The 23,015-nt window shown below is 36.5% G+C and overlaps 3 protein-coding genes and 2 non-coding genes across 7 annotated transcripts; 2 read left to right on the top strand and 3 right to left on the bottom strand.

The window, feature by feature from the left end:
• Positions 1–4,382: 4,382 nt before the first annotated feature.
• Positions 4,383–4,454, bottom strand: TRNAG-UCC (transfer RNA glycine (anticodon UCC)). The gene has a single exon. It is a non-coding gene; the product is annotated as a tRNA-Gly (tRNA).
• Positions 4,455–5,032: 578 nt separating this feature from the next.
• On the bottom strand, positions 5,033–7,766 carry LOC147552705 (PIN domain-like family protein). The gene is made up of 9 exons (XM_086666502.1): positions 7,458–7,766; positions 7,298–7,363; positions 7,088–7,193; positions 6,817–6,859; positions 6,623–6,695; positions 5,803–5,890; positions 5,511–5,567; positions 5,344–5,422; positions 5,033–5,239 (listed from the first exon to the last, which is right to left on the bottom strand). The coding sequence occupies exons 1-9, from the start codon at positions 7,526–7,528 to the stop codon at positions 5,226–5,228; spliced, it is 597 nt and encodes a 198-aa protein (XP_086522628.1). The 5' UTR covers positions 7,529–7,766; the 3' UTR covers positions 5,033–5,225.
• Positions 7,767–9,533: 1,767 nt separating this feature from the next.
• Positions 9,534–14,243, top strand: LOC147552704 (myosin heavy chain-like protein). Of its 2 annotated transcripts, none has more exons than XM_086666497.1 (3): positions 9,534–11,052; positions 11,724–11,846; positions 12,590–14,243. In XM_086666497.1, exons 1-3 carry the CDS (start codon positions 10,699–10,701, stop codon positions 14,078–14,080), a joined length of 1,968 nt encoding a protein of 655 aa, XP_086522623.1. In that variant the 5' UTR covers positions 9,534–10,698; the 3' UTR covers positions 14,081–14,243. The 2 variants fall into 2 exon arrangements, with proteins under 2 accessions (XP_086522623.1, XP_086522624.1); XM_086666498.1 differs by having other exon boundaries at positions 10,587–11,259; positions 11,321–11,846.
• Positions 14,244–14,918: 675 nt separating this feature from the next.
• LOC147552703 (uncharacterized) lies at positions 14,919–16,605 on the top strand. Of its 2 annotated transcripts, XR_015237015.1 has the most exons (4): positions 14,941–15,219; positions 16,058–16,190; positions 16,286–16,394; positions 16,493–16,605. XR_015237015.1 is itself a non-coding variant. In XM_086666503.1 (3 exons), the coding sequence occupies exons 1-3, from the start codon at positions 15,062–15,064 to the stop codon at positions 16,340–16,342; spliced, it is 348 nt and encodes a 115-aa protein (XP_086522629.1). In that variant the 5' UTR covers positions 14,919–15,061; the 3' UTR covers positions 16,343–16,605. The 2 variants fall into 2 exon arrangements, 1 of the variants encoding a protein (XP_086522629.1); XM_086666503.1 differs by having other exon boundaries at positions 14,919–15,219; positions 16,286–16,605.
• Positions 16,606–21,105: 4,500 nt separating this feature from the next.
• On the bottom strand, positions 21,106–21,175 carry TRNAQ-UUG (transfer RNA glutamine (anticodon UUG)). The gene has a single exon. It is a non-coding gene; the product is annotated as a tRNA-Gln (tRNA).
• Between the last annotated feature and the right edge of the window lie 1,840 nt (positions 21,176–23,015).

Here is a 23,015-nt window from a genome sequence, read left to right as displayed (position 1 = left end):
ACCTAAAACCCTAAAACGTTTGGTCAATATAGAGGAAGACAAGAAAATGATTTTTTTTACCCGTGACATATTATCTTCATTATATATATATATATCTTCGTTTAAGTCGATATACTCGTTTAAGTCGATATCTTCGTTTAAGTCGATATCTTCGTTTAAGTCGATATACTCGTTTAAGTCGATGTCTTCGTTTAAAAGCTTGATGTAGGTGGCCTCCTTCATTAGTGGTGGTTCCTAATCCATGAGATCTTGAGGCATCATTAAAAGCTTGAAACTAAAACTATAGTGATGGTAAATTTTGCAAGATTTTAATACTAATAGTGATGTTGATAGTAGTGACGATATTAGGGTTGGGTTGTTTATGTGAGAGAAAATTACAAGTGAATAGAATATTAAATTTATTATTAATTTTTATTAAAATCCTTATATTTTAGCAGTAGTTATTAAATGATCCTTATAACGCCCTCCTTAAACTAATTTGGTAAAGGAAGAACAAATGCATAGATTGACATTTCTAACGCACTGTCTTTACTAAATTTTGCTCTTCCTATACCAAAAGCCCTAGATTTTTTTTTCGAAATATTTGTCTGAAGAACCCGAAAAATAGATCTAAGTTTGTACTTTTTGAATTCTTAAACAAAAAACTCTGTAAAAGTTGTTCACCATGTAAGAAATTAATTAATGAGGAAGTAATACTCAGATATGAAATTTCTAGAAACATCAAGAAAAACCTCATTAATGGTGTTTAAAATCTTTATGTTTCTGAAAGTTATGTGTTCACCATGGTGCCTGATTTGGTTGTAGGTCAACCTCCATATGCAAGTGTTGTAGAAAAAATGTCTTCAAATTAATATATATTCTGAGAACACATAACTTTATGTTTCTGAAAATGCGTTGGTTCGAAGACAAATCCTAACAAACTGACAAAAACAAATTCAAATGTAATGTTCTTAAAAGGAAGAGTTTTTATGTGAAAAACGCAGACAATATTTACTACCTATAAACACAACAATATATGCTTCTGTAAACATTAAATAATTTGAACAAAAAGATTTTTGTTAGTGGAATTGGAAATATGTTCATGAAATATATGAAAACAGATAACATGAAATCACAACAAGGTGAAAACATGAGTATATACTTCCGAAAACAGAAAATACTCTAAACAAAGGAATTTGTGTTTGTGGAAGTGAAAATATGTTTCATGAAATTTATGAAAACTATACACATGAAAATTATGAAAACAGAAAACATATTGGACTTTTCTTAGGACATAACTTGTTGTGTCACAAAATTTGAGTGTAAAAACCAAACGAAATTTCATATAGACAAAGTTTAAAGAAAAAAAATGGAAAACAAAATGAAGATGAAGAACAAAAAAGGTTTAATGAACAAAATATGGTTGAACAAAATATGGTTGAACAAAATATGGTTGAACAAAATATGGTTGAACAAAACATGGTGTTGGTGATAATGATGATGAAGATGAACACAAACTCTCTAAAAACTAAAGAAGGTTCATGGAACAAATCATGGTGTTGATGATAAAGATCATGAAGATGAAAAAAATACAGAAGAAGAAAGAAAGTTTTATGAAACAAAAAAAATAAAGAAGAAGAAAGTTTTATGATGTTTTAAGAAACGAAAATTTACAGAAGAAGATGAAGATGAGGGTTTATGAAACGAAAATTTACAGAAGAAGATGAGTGTCTATGATGTTTTAAGCAAAGTGCAAATAAGATGAAGATGAGGGTTTATGTTGTTTTAAGCAAAATGCAAAGAAGATGAAGATGAGGGTTTATGATGAAGACGAAGGGATGAAGATAAGGAAACTCTAACCTGTAAAACTTTCCAGATCCGTGTAGCTTAGTAGTTGTTAAGGAGATAGAGAGGAGAGAGAAAAATGGAAGGAAAGATTTCTTTCTCTTATGGAGGAGAGAGCAGATATAGGAGAGAGAAAATGGATGGAAAGTTTTGAAGAGGGAAAAAGAAATTTTTGAGAAGGGAAAGAGGTATAAATGGAAGGAAAAAAAACTCAGGCATCTTCTCTTATATATATATAAAGGGTATAGTAGGGATTATTTAAAGTATGGGCTTCCTAGAGATGGGAAAAGTGACCTAGGGATCCGAAATTGGGTTGGATTAGGATTATTTTTGAGAAAATGGATTTTGCAAGTTATAATAATCTATGGTGGGCCAAATCCTAGTTATAGGGTCATTTTTTGGACTTTTGAGTAAAAATTTCTTTTTTTTTCCTTCAAAAATGTTATGTTGCCCGGAAATTAGGACGGACTAAGGGCTGAAAGTTGATGTGCCATGTGTGGTCCGAACATGTGGAGAGAAAAACGTTCGGACTAATAAGAGCTGGCCACGTCAGTTTTCCACAATGTGGTTGGCTCTAATTTTTCTCAAGTAAATTAAGACAGAGCTCTTAATGTCAAGCGTACTTCTGTAGACTTCTCGTTCCAGGGCTCAGGTGGTAGAGCTCAATCTAATCTAATCCATCCCTTTTGCTTGACTTCAAGTTGTGACATAATTCTTGGTGCGTAAGAGACTTGTGTCTACTTGCATTTTCAAGACTTCGATGGCAAAGTTCTTTTGAGACCAACTCTCTATTTGTCGTATTAGATGTTTGTCTCTACGTCGCCCGAGAACCCATGGTCTGTCGTCTAAGTAAATCATAAAACTCATTGAGTGGTCTAGGCTGACCAATATCTGACTCGACACAAGTCTCCCTCACTCTTTAGCAAAATGTAAAATTGCTGAGGAGTAGAAGAACTCAATGTTTCTCAACACGTCGCGGTTAGTCACAGACAATTCGTATAATCAATAACTTCTAAAATGTGGTAAGTCGTAACTTTGGCAGACCCGGAGGCATTGCCCTGCTTGTCTGACTTTAATCATCTACGGAGCAGAACATTTGTAGTCGGTTCCCTAAGTCCCCTGCAAAGGTGAATGAGTATTAGTCAAACTTGTACAATATGTTTCACGCGAACATACAAATACGACTGCTCGCGAGTTTTCTTGGCGGAGCTCTTTAAGGTATGTGTTGACTGAGAGGCTTGAATGTCCCCTCCCTTTCTCATAGCAGACTTTAAAACTTATCCACTTTTTCCCATATTTTGACGCCTTAAACTCTCAAACTGTCATCAAATTAATATTGGTCTCGGGATAGGTCTCACATTTAAAGTACGTGCGTGAACGTTGCATCTCCCCGGTGCAACATTTACTCCTTCGAGCTCGGGGCTTATGTGCGCCTGGTTTCCCTATAAATACTTGGAAGGTGTTTCCCCTTTTCTTTCGTGTCGACCATTTTTTAATGCCTTCTGGTTCTCCTCTTTACGTACTTTTGATGGATTCTTATTTTCGAATGCAACACTTCGGAGCTCAATTTTTCATTTGTACTGAATAAGTAGTCACGGTATCTCTTCGTGGCACTGAAGGAATCTATGTTGATTCGGGAAGCTGCTAGAAGAAAGTATGCTAACCTGGAGGGTCCCTTCACTCTCCTCGTTTCTATTAGAGGTCTTATTTTTCCGACGACGCCCCACGGTGTAATAGCTGCCTTGGGATAGTTGTCAAGTAAAATTATCCTTTGTTGTGTCTTCTTTCCCTTATATGTAGGGGTGTCAACGGGTCGGTTCCGGTTCGGGTATTTAACTATCCAGAACCGGAACCTATAAATCGTAACGGTTTCGGTTCTTGACGGTTCCGGTACCGGTACCTCAATCAAAGGATCCAGAACCGGAACCTTTAAAATTCTCGGGTACCCATCGGGTATCGGGTACCCATTGGGTATTCACAAAAGTATATCAAATATTTCTTAAAGTAGAAGAATTTGCATGAATCTAGTGAAAAGAAATATCATAAACGACATAGATCCTTAAATAAGCAAATATCTCGGGTACAATAATTGATGAGTATAAGAGATTAGAGATTAGGGAATCAAGAAAGAAGAAATGAACCTTTATGTTATATTAACTCGCTCACTTTTGTGTTTTATAAATTAGTTTTCAACCAAGGAAAAGAGGATTTGAGAAATTTCATAACTTGGTGAGTTGGTAACTTGGTGAGAAAAACCCTGACGTACAAGAATACTATATAATCTAGGGTATTTTTTCGTATTATCTCGGGTACCCATTACCCGTCGGGTACCCGGCGGATATACCCGATAAGGACCCGCCTCCTAGTCGGGTCCTTTCGGGTATACCCATTTAAGACCCGATTTCCTTAATGGATCTAAAACCTATACCCAGTACCTACCCATTAAGACTCGGGGTCGGTTCGGTTCTCGGGTACCCATTGCCACCCCTAAGAGTGACACAATATTCTCTTTAGAGGGAAAAGTATGGTAACAATTATTCATAAAAAAAAAAAAGGTATGCGTTTGCCGGGAGTCGAACCCGGGTCTATTGCTTGGAAGGCAATTATCCTAACCGTTGGACTACAAACGCTCTTCTTGTTAATATGTTTGCAAGTTTAAAACAAGTTCAAAAATAGTCACAAACTTTGGGAGGACATCTAAATATCCAATAGCACCCAAAAACTTAGTTATCCAAGAACGTTACAAAGTGACTAGAAAACACATACCCTCAATACACAGACAATTTGTGAAACACAATACCAAGAAACAATCTACAATTTCAACACAAAAAAAAAAGAGTAATACTTTACAAACATAGACCGAATTATCCTAATAGACTGATTTGCTTCCAATAAAAATTTTGTTATCACACTTTACCATGCTCTCTTTAATCATAACCGACCCGTAAGTAGGGGGCGGTTAATGGTGAGACCAAACACCCCATCATCCCTCCGACTTTTTTTTTTTTGAAACGGGAGATTCCATTAATCAAATAATGTCAATTACACAAGTAAAGGACAGTAAAGTTAACCACGATTTTAAACTCTAATTAGTCCCAGGGACTAAAACTTCAGAAGCCAACTCGTGAGGGGCAGAATTGGCCCTCCGACAGTCCGACTTGTAATATAGATGCAGAAACCAAAAAGTAACAAGAAAGAAACAAGAATCTATGTAATTTCCTTGCTTAATTGCTTTTAAGTGATTAAAATGAGTCTCAACAAGATAAAAGGAGATTAAAAGAAAACAAAGAATCTAATACACTTCAAAAAAGACAATTGTCTATTCGGCAAACACAAGTCCAAAAATTTTAGTAATTAAAGAAGCGATGATGACATTCTCATGGTTGAACGATCCTTGTCTATCAAAATCTAGGAGCTGCGCAAAACAGAGAAAGATCCCATATGAGTAAAAAAAAATTAGGTAAAACAGAAACAGATCAATAATACTATTAGTAGAGATGTTTAAATATAAAAGAATACCTCCACCAATGGTTGCTTCAGGTAGCCGCTCGATCGAATACTTATGTTGAGTGATGTACATTATTGGAACACCAGGAATCTGTCCAGAAATAAGCATCATCATACATATGAGACTACAAAAACCAAAGAATTAGAGAGATGAGCGATTAGTCACCGATTTCTTATACCTTGCGGATTCTTCGTTTCAAGTCTCTATCACATGTTGCAACAATATAGCACTTGTGCTGCATCCGGCAAAACAATCAATATGAAGATGAGTGAGGAAGAGGGGCGAGAAAATCAGTCGAAGAAACTAGACATAACTAGATAGTCAGTCGGCTATAGAAGAAAATCAGCAGTTGAATACACCGGACTTCTGATTCACTTTATAGTAGTAAGGATTCAGTGGGGAATGGTCTGAATCACTTTATAGTAGTAGAAAAAAAACATAGACAGGAAGATATTAGAGTTGATTTATACCTGAGTGACTCTCTCAACCATACAGTCATCAGCATATGTTCCTTTGTGAGTGCAAGGAAGTCTCTCAAATCGGGGATCCTTGGCTATCCTATTAAAAATATTAAGAATATTATAGGCTCGAAAAAACACAGGCATGTCATAGCTCCAATGAAAGTTATCGATACATGTGTCAAATGCATCCCACGCATATCCTTAAGGCATTTTTTTGGAAATGGTAAGACTCAAATTTGGTCTCGTCAGTAAAGAGACGTACATGTAATAACTATAACCAAAGTGAGCTGCACAAACCCGATGCATTGATTGACTTTGGAGTATACTCTGGGTACATCAGGATAGGCTTTAAACTGTACCAACTACCATGGGTATCTATTTACACTTATCTGGAAAGCCATTTCATGATGTCCCAACACCCGAATCCCAACAGTTACTGATAGTGTATCTGTTTTTGACATCTAGCTCTGAGCCCAACAATACACGGTTATTCTTTTCTCCGAGAAGATTCATTGAGGCCACCCCAAAGGCGTCCGCACTTACTAAGCTTGAACTTTCGCCTATAGCCCAGACTCCGAACACATCTCCAAGCTACGGCCTATGTGGGGCTACTACATTTTCGAAAATGGACCGGTTTACGTTTTTTCCGAAATACATAAACAGCAAGATATATCTCAACCAAATAAAAGAACATGCATATAAAGACTTGCTACATGCCATCCACACATGAACAGAATAAACACAAGATTATAAGAAAAAAAAATTCAACAACAAAGATTGGGTTATTCAGCAACAATGAAGCTTCCGAAATAAAAATATGAATATGTACCTTAAAGCTACACGATATTTCTGACCTAACATCTCAAGCTCTGCCATGACGCAATCCGTGATACATGGAGTGCCTTGATGCCGAAAGAACAACCGAGGAAGATAAAGTAACTAATCAACAAATGAGAGATAGACAAAGACCACAGAGCAAAGAATGGACCAAACGAAAAAAAAAAAGTTAGTTTAACAACTTACATTTGGCATATAGGCAATCCATCATAGCTTTCTCCAAATCCAACTTCATAATGTAAAAACAAGTTAATGAAGAACATTAGTTAAGATTAAACATTCCACTCTTTATTCATGCATAATCTACCCAAGAAAATCAAATAACTTTAACAATCAAAACCTAATAAAAGTAAGGCGAAAAAACACAAACAAACAAGCACCCAGTTCAATTATTCCTCAGAACTTCTCTATTTGGTCTATTACTTCTAAAATCAACCATTAGCATCAAAGAATTCACCTTATTCTGAATGGAGAAATTGATGAAGTTGGTATCAACCAAAACCCTATAAGGAGGTCCCAAAGCAGTATTATGTTTAAAGAACAGGGCAGATGAAACATTAGGCCTGTAATTTCAGAAGTAAAACAAAATCAAAGGCCTAAACTTTGAGAAACTTAAATCAAGTGAACTCCTAAACCTAGAGATATAAAGAGGTTTTAAGTGATTTACACGTTTCTGGGGAGTTTTTCTTTCTGAAGATCTTTCTTGTTAGGGTTTAGAACATCTTCTTTATGTCTGTAACAAAAAAAAAATTATAGATTCTTAAATGATATAGAGAGATAAGAGATGAAAATAAGGATGGGTATTTGAAGAAGAAGATGAAAATTACTTCTTGATCATTTTAGAGCTAACAAGTCTCTTCATTACTGCAAATTTAGGTGATTTTTTTGCTTTCCCCATTTTGTGAGCTACTGAGGAACTCTCCTTCGGGAAATTGGAAAAACAAAACTAGGGTTTTTCAAATCCTGAAACCCTCTACCACTAACAGCTGCTCGAAACTTGAAATCGAGAACGAGAAGAATCACAACGGAGGCCTTTGTTCGTCCTTCTGTTTGTCTATTGTTGATGATGACTCCAAAACTAACCGCCTCCTGGAGAAACGAGTTAGGTCATTATATTCAACCCGGCCCAACCCAACTTACAAGAAGCCCAGCCCGAGTCAAGTAGGAAATTATCCATCCGCCCCAGCAGAGGAAGTTCAATTCCATTTACTATATGCGATGTGGCACTAATTTGACTAGATATGCCGTGCTAGGGGAAACCACAGGCATGCCCAGACCCGCCCTCGACAACCCAAGCTCACAAGGGACCATGGACACCCATTTTCTGCAGCAGCCAGCAGGTAGGGCTCGCACTGACCCGATAAATTGAACGGGTTGAGCACAAGTCGAGGAGACTACCCCCGAGATACTCGCCACATACATGCCTACGTTCGATGGCCTGCCCACACTTCTACCTACTATATACTTGTTATTCATTTATGGAGTGCAGAAACTTTGTTGCCACGCACGACAATATGAATAGATAGGGACTGTGACATTCAAAACTTGCTTCCACATTCCAGCAATATACAACGTGGGAACATACTTCTAACCAAGTTTTGAAATAAGGTGGTGAGGTTTAATCCCAAACTGCAAAATGGTAAGCAAAAGTGGAAGGGTCTAGAAGGTTCACCGTGATCGATTGGGAACGGGACGTCATGTTGAATTTTCTTCCTAACACCCGTCGAGCGAATACTCTTGGCCACATTGGGAAGGTTTAACAATGGTGTACGAATCGAGTAGTCAGATCGCATTGGTTCAAACATGTAGCTCGATTCACACCATTTCTCTGATTTGCGTTTCACTCCCCACCTCTCGCCTCGCTACCTTGAGAGCTCACTCGTTAACCGTAAGATGTTTACAATCATCCATAACAACCTACAAGAGGAGAATGGATGAAAAACTACAAGAAAAAGGTAAATAATAAAAAAAAAAAAAAAACTAAGACAAAACAAAATATGTCGGATTGGATATTCTGAGAACCCTCAAACTTATACTAGTAGGAACTAGATCTAATGCATCCGGAATTATAGGTAATCCGAGACTACTCGGACTGTTCACTTTGACAACAACCATACTAGCTAGAACCAGTTCGAACTAATCTTAGTGATATCGGACTAACTAGTCCATTATCCAACAGACTAATCACACTGAAATCTCTCAGACTGGTTCGATTTCAAAGCACTCGAAAAGTTCATAGAGCCCATTTCAGTTCATCACTACTTACAAATCACTTGAAACCCCATCCAAAAGCAACCCAAAACATATCTAAAATAGTTCTCACGTTAAGAAGAACTTCTATATTTCTCCAAATTATTCAACAAAAACAAAAAGTTAAATTTTGATATCTTATCTTTGAGTATAAATGAAGTTCTTTGGAGCCCTTTCTTCGGTTTACTTCTTTTAATATTGAACTAAGGACACTAAATCGAAGGAATGAAGAAGTTGTGGCGAGTTAACGGTAGTCAACTTGTTTTATTCAACTCAGGCGGGTACTGTCAATAATTGATAGATCAGTTGGTAGTGCATGTGCTCTAAACCCATGGAGGTTCTAAGTCTATTCCCACCCGAGCTGAAATTCATGGTTTATTGAACTTAGATTATTAAAAGGTATAAATAAAGTAGTTGAGTTGGTTTTAGGCTAGTAGTTTAGTTGGGTTTAGACCTGTAGTTTAGTTAATTTTAAACCCCTTAAGTAAGTATTTAAATTTGCCAGTTACCGTGCTTATCACATCTTATTGATTCATCAATGTTATTGTAATGATCTTATTGATTCATCAATGTTATTGTAATGACTACCGTAAACATTAGAGATAGGATAGAGTGGCTGGCTTAAAGCGAGAAAGTGGTGCGCCTATATAGATATGAAATAGATTACTGAATCAGACTACTGGGGACCATCGAACTCAAATCAGTTGTCTGACTTACCACAAGTAAAAGTGTTTGCAAATGTAAGTCTGTCCGAGCGACTAGATTCTCCCATATCTTTATGGGAAATTTCGAAGCTTTGCGTGGATCTCAATGAATAATCAACGGTTATAAACATCTATCTTAAGAGCAATAAAACTGTGTATCATCATATTTGATTGCGTCCGACAAGAAGGAAAGTGAAAGCTTTCACATCAGCATTGCTGGTTTGAGTAAATGGGTTTCTCTCTCTCTCTCTCTAGATAGATAAATTTGTAGGGGGTAGTTGTTCCTAGGGGGGATCATATCATGTCTAGTCTACCTCATTGGATGCTCTAAAGATTGTACAATCCAAATAACACCCCAATATGGGACCATCCATCCTTTTCTTCTCCTTGATTTATACATCTATCTCTAATTTAGGCCACACCTAGGAGACACAAGTTTTAGTTCCAACTAACATTTTTTACAACACTAGGGGAGGTGACTTCACAATTTAGGGGTGATCTTAGAAGAGGAAGATTATATTCAATTAAAGTATTAGAGATATTCAAAAATTTCCATAGAGAGAAGTAAAATGTATAGATTATTACCCTAATCAATGTGTTGATTGTACTAAGAACACATTTACATTGGGAAATTTAGATCTTGGTTATATTCTACATAATTCTTTTAGATCACACTTTAAAAATTGATTTGGATCTTACCCTCATGGTTAAATGATCTTTATCATGTTAATAAACTGTAAAAATTGCAAACTTTAATCAATAATCACACATGGATAAATAGTATGGATGGTGAAAGTTTAGTTATTTTTTTTAATTTTATTTTATAGAACTACAACAACTTTAAACAGTAATCACTAGATTTTAGTATAACACAAAACATAAGCCATCATCATTAAAACTCTACCTTTTCTTAACAAGAAGAGAGGAGAAGAAGAAGAAAACAACCACAAAATTATAGTAGAAAATTTCTTAAAAAGTAATACAAGAGCAAAATGAAATATTAAGAGAGAAAAAAGAAGAGAGAGAGAGAGAGCAGACACCCAGTTTGAAGAGACACCCAGTTTGAAGAGTTTGTAACAGGGAGTTGTAGAGAGAGAGAGAGAGAGAGAGAGAGATGGAGAGAGAAGAAAAAGGTGAGAGTGCAGAAAAGCAGGAAGCTTTGGGAGTAAAGTTGAAACAAGGGATTTTGGTAGGGAAAAGAGGTGGTGGACCTTCTACTCCATCACCCACCTGGAAGCAGCTTACTTCTGATGATTATAAAGCCAACAACAACAACAACAAATCCTCTCTCTCATTACAATCATCTTCCATCTCTGCTAGAAAACTTGGTGCTAATCTCTGGGAGATTGAACAACTCTCCCTTCCCAAAATGCCCAAAGGAGGAGACACCAATCACCACCACCACCACAAATTCCACTCGGATCTTCCTACCCATTTTCCTGATCATTCTTTCCATCCACCAAACCAGGTCTATAACATTCTCCTCACTTGCCAAAATTAGTAAAATGGGTATCTGTCTTTTACTTTCTTCTCAATTTTGTGTTACTTAATGTACATGTTTCTAGGGTTTTGATTATTTGGGTATGCTTGATTACCCTAATTTTACTTAGGAGGTAAGAGAGTTTTGTCCAGCAAGTGGTTTAGTATTGAGCTTTTTTTATGTCCTATTAGTTTAGTTATACTTGTTTGAAATGTCCACATTTTCTGATGAGGGAACCCTAGAGAATATAGTTTAGGTTGTCATTCAGCAAACAAGCAAGAAATGTCTTACTATGATCATGATATTCAACTTGGGTAACTTTTTTTGCTTAAGTTTGTGGAGTTTTGCTGCTTCAAAACGAAATCAAACTTCAGTTTATCGTCAGTTGTGCATAATTTCAGTATAAGATCTTCAATGAGCCTCTCCAAGTAATAAACTTAGTCATAAATGTTATTTGTTGATCAAAGATTGAAGTTTGCATACTAGATAGTATAGACTTCACATTCTTCAATTAGAAAGTGTATTCTGATTTCTATTTTACTCGACTTTATTGTGTTTCGGCTTTGAATTACTTACTTACCTTTAAACAAAACCTAGTTTAGCTGAAATGAGATTTGAATTTACAGAACTAACAGCTGAATTGTTTCTAATAATTCCAGCCAGAAAGTGCAAGTAGTTTGCGAAGGCACGTTGCTTCAACACTGATGAAGCATCGATCAAGTGCAATGAACGGACGTGAGCTACAGCCTCTGTCTCCTTCAAGTTATGGTAGTTCGTTGGAGGTACTGTTGTCGTCCTTGTGTCTTTTCTGATTTCCTTTTGTACTAATTACCATAGTCTAAAACAAAGTAGAAAAGGTGAAATGTGACAAACAAATCAAAGTCTATGCAGAGCCCTTTGATAGGACCGATATTCCTGTAACATAGAAACAGACCAGTAAGTATCGGACCTCAGTGTGTCAAAGACGATGGGTAGGAAAATGTTAAAACAGTTGTCACCATATATATATATATATTTAGAATTGTTTACATTAAGATCAACCGTTGTTACAGTATACGCAGAAGACATTAACCTAGAGTGGTATTTAGTCCTTACACGTACGACTGCAGTATACACCCTGGAGGTACATACAAAATCTCACATTATACACCACTTAGTCAGTTGCCTGTGAGTGTTCGACATGGAATTACTGAAAAGGAACATCTATCTTGCGTAGTAAGGTAGGTAGTCTAAGATTTACGTTGCAGAAGAAAAATCTATGATTCCGCTACGATGTGAACAAGTACGAAAGTGATTTAAATGGAGAAAACATTAGGGAGGAGCTACTCAACTTACTAAAACATCTAATGCTGAAATCATTGAATAAAACCTCAATATTGTTGACTCATGAGCCCAGTCTCGACATAGTTCTGAATGCAAGCTAGTCGTGATTATGGAATTTGTGAAGCCTGTACATGTTTTTATGTTTCCTCTTAGGAAGTGAGTTTTGTTATTCAAGGTATTGCATTTAAGTTCTATTATGCAGGTGGCAGCTTATAACCCGCAAATCGCCACACCTAGTAGTTCTTCGGAGCTAAAGGGAAGGGCTGGAGAAGCTGGTTATAGCCTTAAAACATCTACTGAGTTATTAAAAGTGTTGAATAGAATTTGGAGCTTAGAAGAGCAACACACATCCAATATATCAATGGTAAAGGCATTGAAGACGGAGCTGGCCCATGCCCGCACCCAAGTCAGAGAATTGATGCAAGAGCGGCAATCGGACCGGCGTGAAGTAGATGAGTTAGTGAAGCAACTCATGGAGGAGAAACTTGTTAGGAAGAATAAGGAGCAGGATCGAATAAAAAATGCAGTTCAATCTGCCAGAGATGAATTAGAAGATGAGAGGAAGTTGAGGAAGAGATCAGAGAGTCTTCATAGGAAACTAGCTCGAGAGCTTTCTGAGGTGAAGTCGTCTTACTCAATGGCCCTAAACGAGCTTCGGAGAGAGAGAAACACACAAGCCCTACTAGAAGAACTCTGTGATGAGTTCGCTATGGGTATAAGAGCATATGAACAAGAACTGAGGGCTCTGAAGCACAAATCCGAAAATGATCATAACGGCAAGGACGATAATGATCGGTTGATACTTCATGTTTCTGAAGCATGGCTTGATGAACGAGAGCAAATGAAACTTGCAGAATCTCAATCCGATTTTGCTCAAAGAAATACAATAGTGGAGAAGTTGAGTTTTGACATAGAAGCATTTCTTCGGGCGAAAAAATCTAGTAGTTCTATACAAAATGAGACTTTAAAGGGGAACCTTTTTCGCCGGAATACTAGAGAGTCGGTTCCTTTAAATGGTGCACCTAAAGATGCAGGGGATGAAGACGACTCTTCAAGCAGTGATTCTCACTGTTTTGAGATATACAAGAATATGCGTAACAAAGAAAGCTTTGGGGAAGAACATGCTTTAGAAATAAGTAAACCAAATCCAAAAAAGAAACAATTTGTAAATTGTGAGAAGACAAACGATGATAATCCGTCCACAATGGAAGTGCAGTTTGAAGCCACACTATGTAACGCAAACAAGACCCAACTCTTAAGTCAGGATAAGGAGAAAGTAAGAAGGGGAGAATCTAGTCCGGTTGAAATGAGCTTTTCTCAGAAATCTGAAATCTGTGATGCCACACAAGACTGCAGCAATGAAAGAAAAAGTCAACTTGATGAAACTCATGAATCAAACTCAGATTACATGATGAATACTAGAAATCAGATACTGTTATCCGATGGAAGAAAGGTTCGAACCAATGATAATGGCAGGGATGATTTGTGTAGCTATTCTACTTGGAAGGGTCATGCCAGTCCAGTACAACAATGGAGAACAAGATTTGAATCCTCGGATATAGAGATATCTGAATCTTCTTCAAAATGGGTAAGCAACGTAAAGGAGAATACTTTGAAAGCAAAACTACTTGAAGCAAGGTTAGAAGGTCGGAATTCTTGCCGAAAAGCTACTAAGCATTCAAATTTAGGTTGAGTTTTTCTCCTGTAACTACCTAACTCTATTATGCTAGAGTTTCAGTTTTGTGAATAGAGATACCAATTCGAAGTCTTGCTCTTTAGATCTCTCATTTCTGAAGTATGTAATCTTTAGTCTCTCACATATTTGAAGTCTATATATATCGTCTTTTATCTCTCAATTCTAAGTCTGTCAGTCTTAATATATGGTAATCAGATATAAGTCGTATAAAAAGACATTTTCTTTTCAAACCGTAAAATTCGTATCCTGGTCTTTCTAGTGGAGAAATACCCATGTAAAATGGGTTTTACAATAATGACAGCTTAGATAAGAAATTGGAAGACAAACAATGAGTCTGAAGTTAGCTATTTTGAATCTACCTAACTTCATATGTGAAAAGTAAAATTAACCAACAACAAAAAACTACTAGTTGGGGACAGGGTGTTTTGTCAAAGACCCCACCCCACGTGGTACCCGCGGGGCTAGCGTGCACGACTCTTCATTGGCTCACCACACACACCGAGTGTATGCACTGGCTATGGTCGTGCAAAACTCAATCTTGGGTTACAGTTTGCCTCGTCCTGCACAGTTCAAAGGCTATTTAACCTGCAGTGGCGGGACCACCCATTGTGAAACAATACTTAGGTTCGGGAAAGGTTGACTTGGTCACATCTTGCCTGGTCGTTCACAATTCTATAGTTGTTTAACCTGTAGTGGCTAACCCACCCGTCGTGAAACAAGACTTAGGCTCGGGTTAGGTTGACTTCTAAGAGTCGCGAGACATGAAATTGTGGGACATAATGGTAGCCACTTAAAAATAGTGGTAGAAGACTCACCTCTTGAGCTAGCTTTTTTCGGATGGAAACTGAATGCTACTTGGGGGAGGAAGGCCCCAGACCACACCCACACAAAGCTTCCTTTCAAGTTGCCCAGGGCCCCAGAGAAAGCAAAAAACCCAAGTTTAGAAGGAAAAGGTAAAGACAGAAGTAGTGAGATTGAATGGCTAGTTTCAGATGGATTTTGCAACTCCACAAGGATGTCCCAAGAGCTGCTAAATTTTACTCTGAAGGGTTGGATTTCAATATCAACATCTGCTCTCTTAGATGGGCTGAACTTCAATCTGGTCCTCTTAAACTTGCTCTCATGCAATCCAACAGGCTAGTTCTCTCTCTCTCTCTCTCTCAATCAATGAAACCCTTTTCTTGCTTAAATGTGCTACATATTTACAATTTTGATGAACGCCATAATTTGATTTAATTGTGTGATCAAATTAGAATATTGGGTTTTACCCAACCTTTTCACTTCTCAATTGGGTTTCTTGATTTCTTCTTAAACAAGACTTTTTTTTAATTAGTGTAATACCCATTTTAGATATACTTATGATCACAAAGAATCAGCTTTAGTGAGTTCAAGTTTGATTAGAAATGCAAGTAAAAAATGTCACTCTGGTATAGAAGATTTTACTAAATTGTTGTAGTTTGATGTTAGTGTTTGATAAAATGTCCAAATGAATGATGGCAATGGTAGAAGAAATGCTGCTGATGGGTCATAATTCATCATTTAGAGGCCAGATTCATCATCTAAGCTTCACAATCTACACATTACTTAATTGTACTATTTCAGATGCTCAAGAACAACGATTCATTTTCAAATAATAAGGTAAATCCAACTTGGACGTTGGTATGATGTGTTACTTTCTTTAGAATATTCGATCCTCGGTGGTGAGGTTCTTGGTTCTCTTTAGAAACCATACTTATGAACAAATATATTCAACTCGTACCTCCATACAAACTTTCTTTGCATATGGGCGCTTAGTTTTAGAGATGGTTGATAGTTCTATGTTTTGAGACCGGTATGTGGGATGGCGTTTATATCTTTATTAAGGATTCGATCCTTGGGAACAAGTTTCGGGAATATTGATGGCTATAATACTCTAAATCTCTATTATCTATCCGTTGGTTCGACTTGAGTCAACAACTAACACTTGATTCACAGTGACCATATTGTGCAGAAGGAGTACTCTTCACTTCTATCTTTTACCGTAACTGACATTAACACTTCTGTTACAAAGCTAATGGCCTTAGGAGCTGAGCTCGATGGACCCATCAAATATGAAATACACGGAAAGGTAAAAAGTATTTAAAAACATATAGTTTAAGATCATGACTACATAATGGTTCACAAGACTTGATATCCGTGACTAGTAAATTGCTTGATTGGCAGGTAGCAGCCATGAGGTGCATCGATGGACACATGTTGGGACTTTACGAGCCTCTCTGAGACCTCCTAAGAGAAGAATATGTATATTCGTTCCGAAAGGCAATCAAGTGAGGTAACCGAAGATATCCATTCAGTGAGCCACATTATGCACAACTTAAAGTTCTTCGATTGAATCAAAAGTATTTATGTGAAAATGATTTTCTTCTTCAGATACCCTTTATGCATATTATCCGCTCCATATCAAAAATTGAAGTTCACAAAGTGTAGATGTTTGGACCTGAAACAAATCGTTCAATTTGAAAAGTTTGTTATCTTTGCTGCCATTTTCTTATATCGTCGTATTAGACTAGCTATTTTATGTCAATTCTCTGGTCTAGTCCATTGCTCGGAAAATACTCCATATACCCTCTATCTGATATAGTTTGAATACAAAAATATATGTTTCGTGGAATAGTGTCTTCATTACTGTGTCATGTTACTGAAAATAAAAATCAATTAGAAAAAGCAACAGGGGAGGGCCCGGAAGTTAAATTGAAAATGACAAATATGAAGCATCATGTAGTGATATACCATTTAATCTATCGGTTTCATCGATCATATCATTAGTCCTTCTCTTTTCAGTTGAACTATTGATTATGTCTTTCATCTGCGCATTTCAGTTGGCCCACTGAGCCGCTGCTTAGTCTGCCTTCCCTTTCGCTCCTCGGCTGAGAATGCTCTCGTCGGAATCATCGTGGCGCTCACCTTTCTGATATAATTTTCATACATTTAAACATGAAATATTACATATTATACAGTTACTAATTACTATAAACTAAACCATGTCGAAACAATAAAAAACCCTAGCTAGACTTTGAGGTAATCCTGAAGTGAAATTGGGATTTCGAATACAATGGGTTGCATAATTAACAAACCCTAATCACTGAAACTAGCCCTCAGTACTGAATTACAGTTTAGTGACTAGAGCTAAAAAAAAGTCCCATAAACTCATACAAATAAAAACTTAACCATAGATAGAATAAAAGGAGTTCTAACTAGAGCACATTACGAAGAAAAGTCAGGCACAGAAAATTGTGAAACGACAGAGAGGTATATATTTAAGTTGATGTGTGGGTAGGAAACTTTGGTGGGAGCTCCCTTCAGTCCAAGAACGGAATGTCAAAAATTTAATTTATCTCCCGTATCATTCACTCAGTTACTAAGTTGTTCCGTGATTTACTTAGTATTTGGATGAATGAATCGACAGATAATTAAATCTTTACACCACCCATGATGGACTGAAGAAAGCTCTCTTTTACAAATTCCCCTTTCCAAACAGCATATCATATTATAAAGATGAAAGTGAACTTAGATATATAATAGTTTAGTATGATAAGATTATGATAGCTAGAAAATGGTGAAGCCATGATAGCAAAGACATCTTGAGGTGCAATGAAGCAAACGTGTTTAGAGAGAGGGGAAAACTTGAGGTGCACTGAGGCAAGAGAGAGAAAGAGAGAGATTGCTTTTGTTGGCAAAGGCAAGGAAAGCAACTCAAAACTCATGAATATATTGGATGGCAGATTAGGACTTATATAGGGTCTTAAAGAGGTGAGCTTCTACATTGTTTAGTGGTTTCAAATAAATAAGTGAATAAAGTAATAACAAAAAAAAGTGACTTATTATTCACATGTCTTCTTTGGTCATTTCCTTCTAATTTAAACTTTTAAAAACACCCTTCATCACTTCGCATATTCACATGTTATTAATGTAACACTAACAATGATAGTGGCTTAATTAGGTCATAAGATTTTGATGAATATGATCTCTTTCATGGAGTAGACACACACATTTTGTGCATGGAGCATGACACTTTGTGTCTCGGTGGTAGGGGTTTTAAAGTTGGTGATGGTATTTTGACGTGTCCTGTCTTGTTTGTAGTGAGACATTTTATGTATTGTTTGCGGAAATGAGATTTTGTATACCTTCTTTTTATATGGTAACAATTTAGTGGGGACCGGCGGGCTCTCAGTCTCTGTCCACAAATATTCCCATTATAGAATCATTGATCCCTCGTAAGTCACCTGTCATGCTTGGATGGCCGAGGTCTTTTTCATTATTTTTCGATGAACATTGTAGATAACACGACATTTAGCATTTAGGTGTAATTCCAGTTCCATATTAAGGTTAGTTTTGTACATTTTCTCACAGGAATTAGTGTAGGGTGACAGGTTCATGCCAATTCCTAGATTTTTCCTAAAAAATGAGGGTAATACCTTAACCTAATCACCCTCTTACAAGATGTACATTATCATGTTTTCCTAAAAAAATGAGGGTAATGCCTTACCCTAGTCACCCTCTTACAAGATGTACATTGTCATGTTTTCCTAAAAAATTAGGGTAATGCCTTACCTTAATCACCCTCTTACAAGATGTACATTATCATGTTCAAAATATATATCTTTAAGTTTAACCTTGAGAGAATTATTGAAAAGATTAAACAATATCAAAATTTAATTACATACTCGTGAACCGTCTGTTTTAGGTGGCTAATAAGATAAGAGGCAATCTTGTCTGTTCACATTTTTCGAAAGCGTACGAAAATAAAAAAAATTACTCTTTTCCTACTCAAGGCGGGGCACAAGAGTGTACATAAAGGTGTATTTGTACCCTTATTGATTAAAATCTTCTTATTTATCCCTTTATGAACCGTCTTTATGTTCCTGGAAATGTTAAGTGTACAAAAGATTTTTGACAAAATCCTTGACTCGATGAGTTACATGAGTAAAAGAACGGTCTAGATCAAAATTAAACTTTGAAAAAACTTTGTTTTAGTGAAAATCAAAAATTTTGTTAAAGATTTTGTCATTTTAGCACTCGCGGATGTTCCTGTCCCAAAAAATACCCAAAGAAAATTTTCCCTTACCCTTGCTTGCAACTTATCATAGCATGCAAGAGCCAAATGAGTTCTTTCAACAAAAAAAAAGAATACCAAAGAAGGCAAATGAGTTAAAAATTGCCTATACTTCAACTAGGAATCATTCAAAACGCACACACACTCACAAACATTAGAACCCGTTTTATATCTTTTCTCATTCCATTTCTCCAAAGGCCATATAGCTTGAACTTAATAGAATATGCTTTTCTTTTTTGCTGCAAATTAATAAAATATACTTGTTCATCATTCTTTTTCCCACCTTTCTTCTAAAGTTCAATTCTATAGGAGTCACTGAGTCACTATGTGTGCTTCAAACAACTTTATCCAAAGAAGAAGCCAACAACTTTTAGTTAGAATGATAAGAAGTTTAGTATAAACTGACGATTCAAAAAAAAAAAGAAAATACTCCAGGCTCAATATTATAAAGAAATAAAGTCGAAGATTAATATTAGTTAGAACCCCACTACAATTTTAATCTATTAGTAAAACTTTTATCAGTAAACATTATCAAACCCCAAAAACAATTGTTCAATTAGCACTAACAAAGATGTATTTGCCAAGACACCATTTCAACCTAACACCTAATAAGTCCAAAACATCTAAAGCACCATTTCCTTGATTCCTTATTTCATTAGTTTAAGGAAGTAATGAAGTTATCTCATAGAGGGTACAAAAGCTTTTTTTGCCTAATGTTCCCAAAATGGATTAGTCATTTGTTTGATGATTATGATTATGGTCCACTTATTCAACAACAACAAAAAAAAATAGTTTTTCTCAAAAAAAATAAAAAAAATAAAAAATTTGTCCACTTTATTTCTTTTGGACACCAATGGTCACAATTTGGAATCAATTTACTCACTAATAAAGAAAGTTTTGGTTCTACATATGATAAGAACCTGAACCTGAACCTGAACCTGAACCATGAACCTGAACCATGCTGCTTTACGTGATGTTTTCGAGCCATTTTTTGGAGCATCTCTGTGCACCCAACTCGACGACATTTCTTACAAAATTGTCGTAGTTTCTGTTAAGTAATGTTTGTAACTAATTTTAGTAACACAAAGTTTCACAGGGAGTACCAAAAATGTTTGAAAAATCATTTTGATACGTATTATTGTGGGGTGTCATAATAATATTGTATTTCCAAGTAGTGATTAGTATAGTTGGGGGTTCTGGATTAAGGAAAGTGTACGAATTAATTAGGATATTTGATTAAGCTTTATCTTTTAACCCCTTAATTTATACAACCAACAAAACACCACATGAAACAAGGAGCCGAAATACTAAACAAATTAATAATGTGTCTTTGTTTGTGGAGTCATTCATCCCAACCTCAAAGTTAGAACGACAAACAAAAAAGAAACTTAAAAGACAAGGAAACTCGCTTACGACTATATACATTGCATACATAATTTCTGCATATATGGGCCGGACTTAGGTCAGTCGGTCGGTCTAGCGGACCCAAGGTAGACCATTGGTCATCCCAGGCACGTCCAAAGGGTGACTCTCCGTGTCTTTCTTACTTTCCTCTGTCTATCAATTTGTGTTCGATATCTCCCCCTCCCTCTTTCTCTCACTCTCTTAGTTTTTTTTTTCAAAGTCAAGGTGTCCACGAAGGTTTGATGTGCATATAAACAGGCACATTCTAACGGGAGCAGTTGTGAAACAGGTCACAGACTGGACAGAGCGGTTCGGCCTTGGTCTGATCAATGTTTTGGACTAAGCTTAGTAGCCTAATTTGGTAGGGTGCCATTCAGAACTGAGGCGTGCCTAAAATCAACCAAAGGACGTCTACAAACTTTCCTAAGGGAATAAAAGCCAGTGTTTAATTTAGACCAAATTCATTCACTTCTATTATGGTTTGGCTAAACCCAAACCCTCGAAAAACAAAAAGTAAAACAAAAAAAGGTCCTACTGGGAGTCGAACCCAGGTCTGGATTCAAAGTCCAGAGTGCTAACCACTACACCATAGAACCTTACACGCTGACCAATGTAAATAGTAACATATTTAATAGTTCATTTTCCAAATTATGTACTAGTTTAAGGCTCTATGTTCTTGGACGATTATCGTGTTTATCAATTCTTGATGAAGTATCAATGTCTTGTAATGACTAACTAAAATCGTAGTCGATTTCTCAAAAAGAAAGTGTAAGGCTTAATGGGTGTAATCTAGATAAATCAATATTATATAAATCGAATGATAGAGTGCCACATGAGTGGATGAATATATATTAATCTAGATTGATCAAATCACTCCCTGACAGATGAATGCCTGTAGACACAAAATTTTCACTACCCCGGCTTCACTGACAGATGAATATGTCCATAGACAAAATTTTGACTTGATAGAGGTCATGTGGCGCCTATAGCCATATTAGGGTAGCCTATCTACATCATATTAGGGTTGGATTGGGGAAGCCCCAATACTTTTTGGAAGGACCCAACTTGTTCATCAATGCGGCCCTTGTCAATTTACAACCACCCTACCACGGACCACCACCACCATCACACCTCCATGTCCCCTAACCACACCTCTAATGCCCCACCACTGTACTTCCATCACCGCCTATTTCACCATTACAATTCCACCACAACCACCATCACCATGCCTCTGTACCATACCTCCAAGGGAATCAGAATCAAGGGGGTCTCCGCTTTACATTTTATTCATGGACTGCACTACCACCAGAGCAAAATCCTATAGGCATGTGACAATGTGACGTATAAAAAGACAAATTATTTTTGTAAGTGTTTGAGACCTTATGGATTAGCACGCAGAGCTTTCGCAAAAAACAAAACCATATATTCGTTGAATTTGAATGTGAATGAGAGTTGAATACCGACTTCCTTAAAACTATTGCAACAAAAAAAGACTGTTAAAACTAGAGATATCATGTGTTCTGATGACAACGATCCCATTTACCAGGTGTCTGATATGTTTTTACTTTGTAGAACTTGTGCGGATATGGTCTATGTGTTTGGAGAATACTGGCCGGATAATCCGGAACTATTTTGGTTTCTTCTTGCAGGCATCCTTGTTTCATTTTTCTAACTTTGGGTGCCTGTTTAATCCATTTTCAATTTTACAGGAAGTTAGGTACACGTTTCATCTTTCAATCAACCAGAAGGACTCTCAAAATAAAAAATTTCATATCATTTTCAAGATGAGCTGTTAGACTCGCACGTTACAGAATGAAAAATACTTTACATTGCGAAGTTATATTATGCATTTCCTATGTAATTTTGTTTTTCTACTTTGTTTATTGTAATAGATTTTGATGTTTAATGCATTTCCTTTTAACAAAAAGAATGTATTGTAATGGCACATGTAGGACCTGTTCACAAATCATGTTTCCAAATTTAGTCCCCATATTTGATATTAGTCCCCATGGACCATGGTCATGATTCCTTGGTCAAACTTAACAATAACCTTTTCTTTTTCATTTCTAGCCATCATTTCAAAATATTTTCTTCTCTTTCATTTCTCTTTGTTGTTGTCTGGAAGTGTCTCCACTAACAAATGGAATTTTTTTGTTGATAAGTGATACTGTGATACCCTATAATTTTTCCCAGTTTTCTGTTCATCTTCCTCTCGACGCCATCACTATCATCACCAACATCATCATCCATCTTTCTTTCTGAAATCATCTCTTTCTCCTTCCCTCTCTCTCTCTGAAGCTTCAAAGAGTAGAAAAGGGTGATGGTGATGATGATGATGGTGGTGGTGGTGGTGAGAGCAAGATGAAGAAATACACTGAAAAAAACTAAAGGTCGTTGGGAATGAGATTTAGTCGTTGCGTGCGACATTCACAGACG

Source organism: Eschscholzia californica, unplaced genomic scaffold (assembly GCF_041429995.1).
Source record: "Eschscholzia californica isolate CP2 unplaced genomic scaffold, dmEscCali1.0.p SCAF_3, whole genome shotgun sequence".
Taxonomy (NCBI): Eukaryota; Viridiplantae; Streptophyta; class Magnoliopsida; order Ranunculales; family Papaveraceae; genus Eschscholzia; species Eschscholzia californica.
The sequence above is the reverse complement of the archived record's forward strand: the minus strand, read 5'-3'. Positions and strand labels throughout refer to the sequence as shown.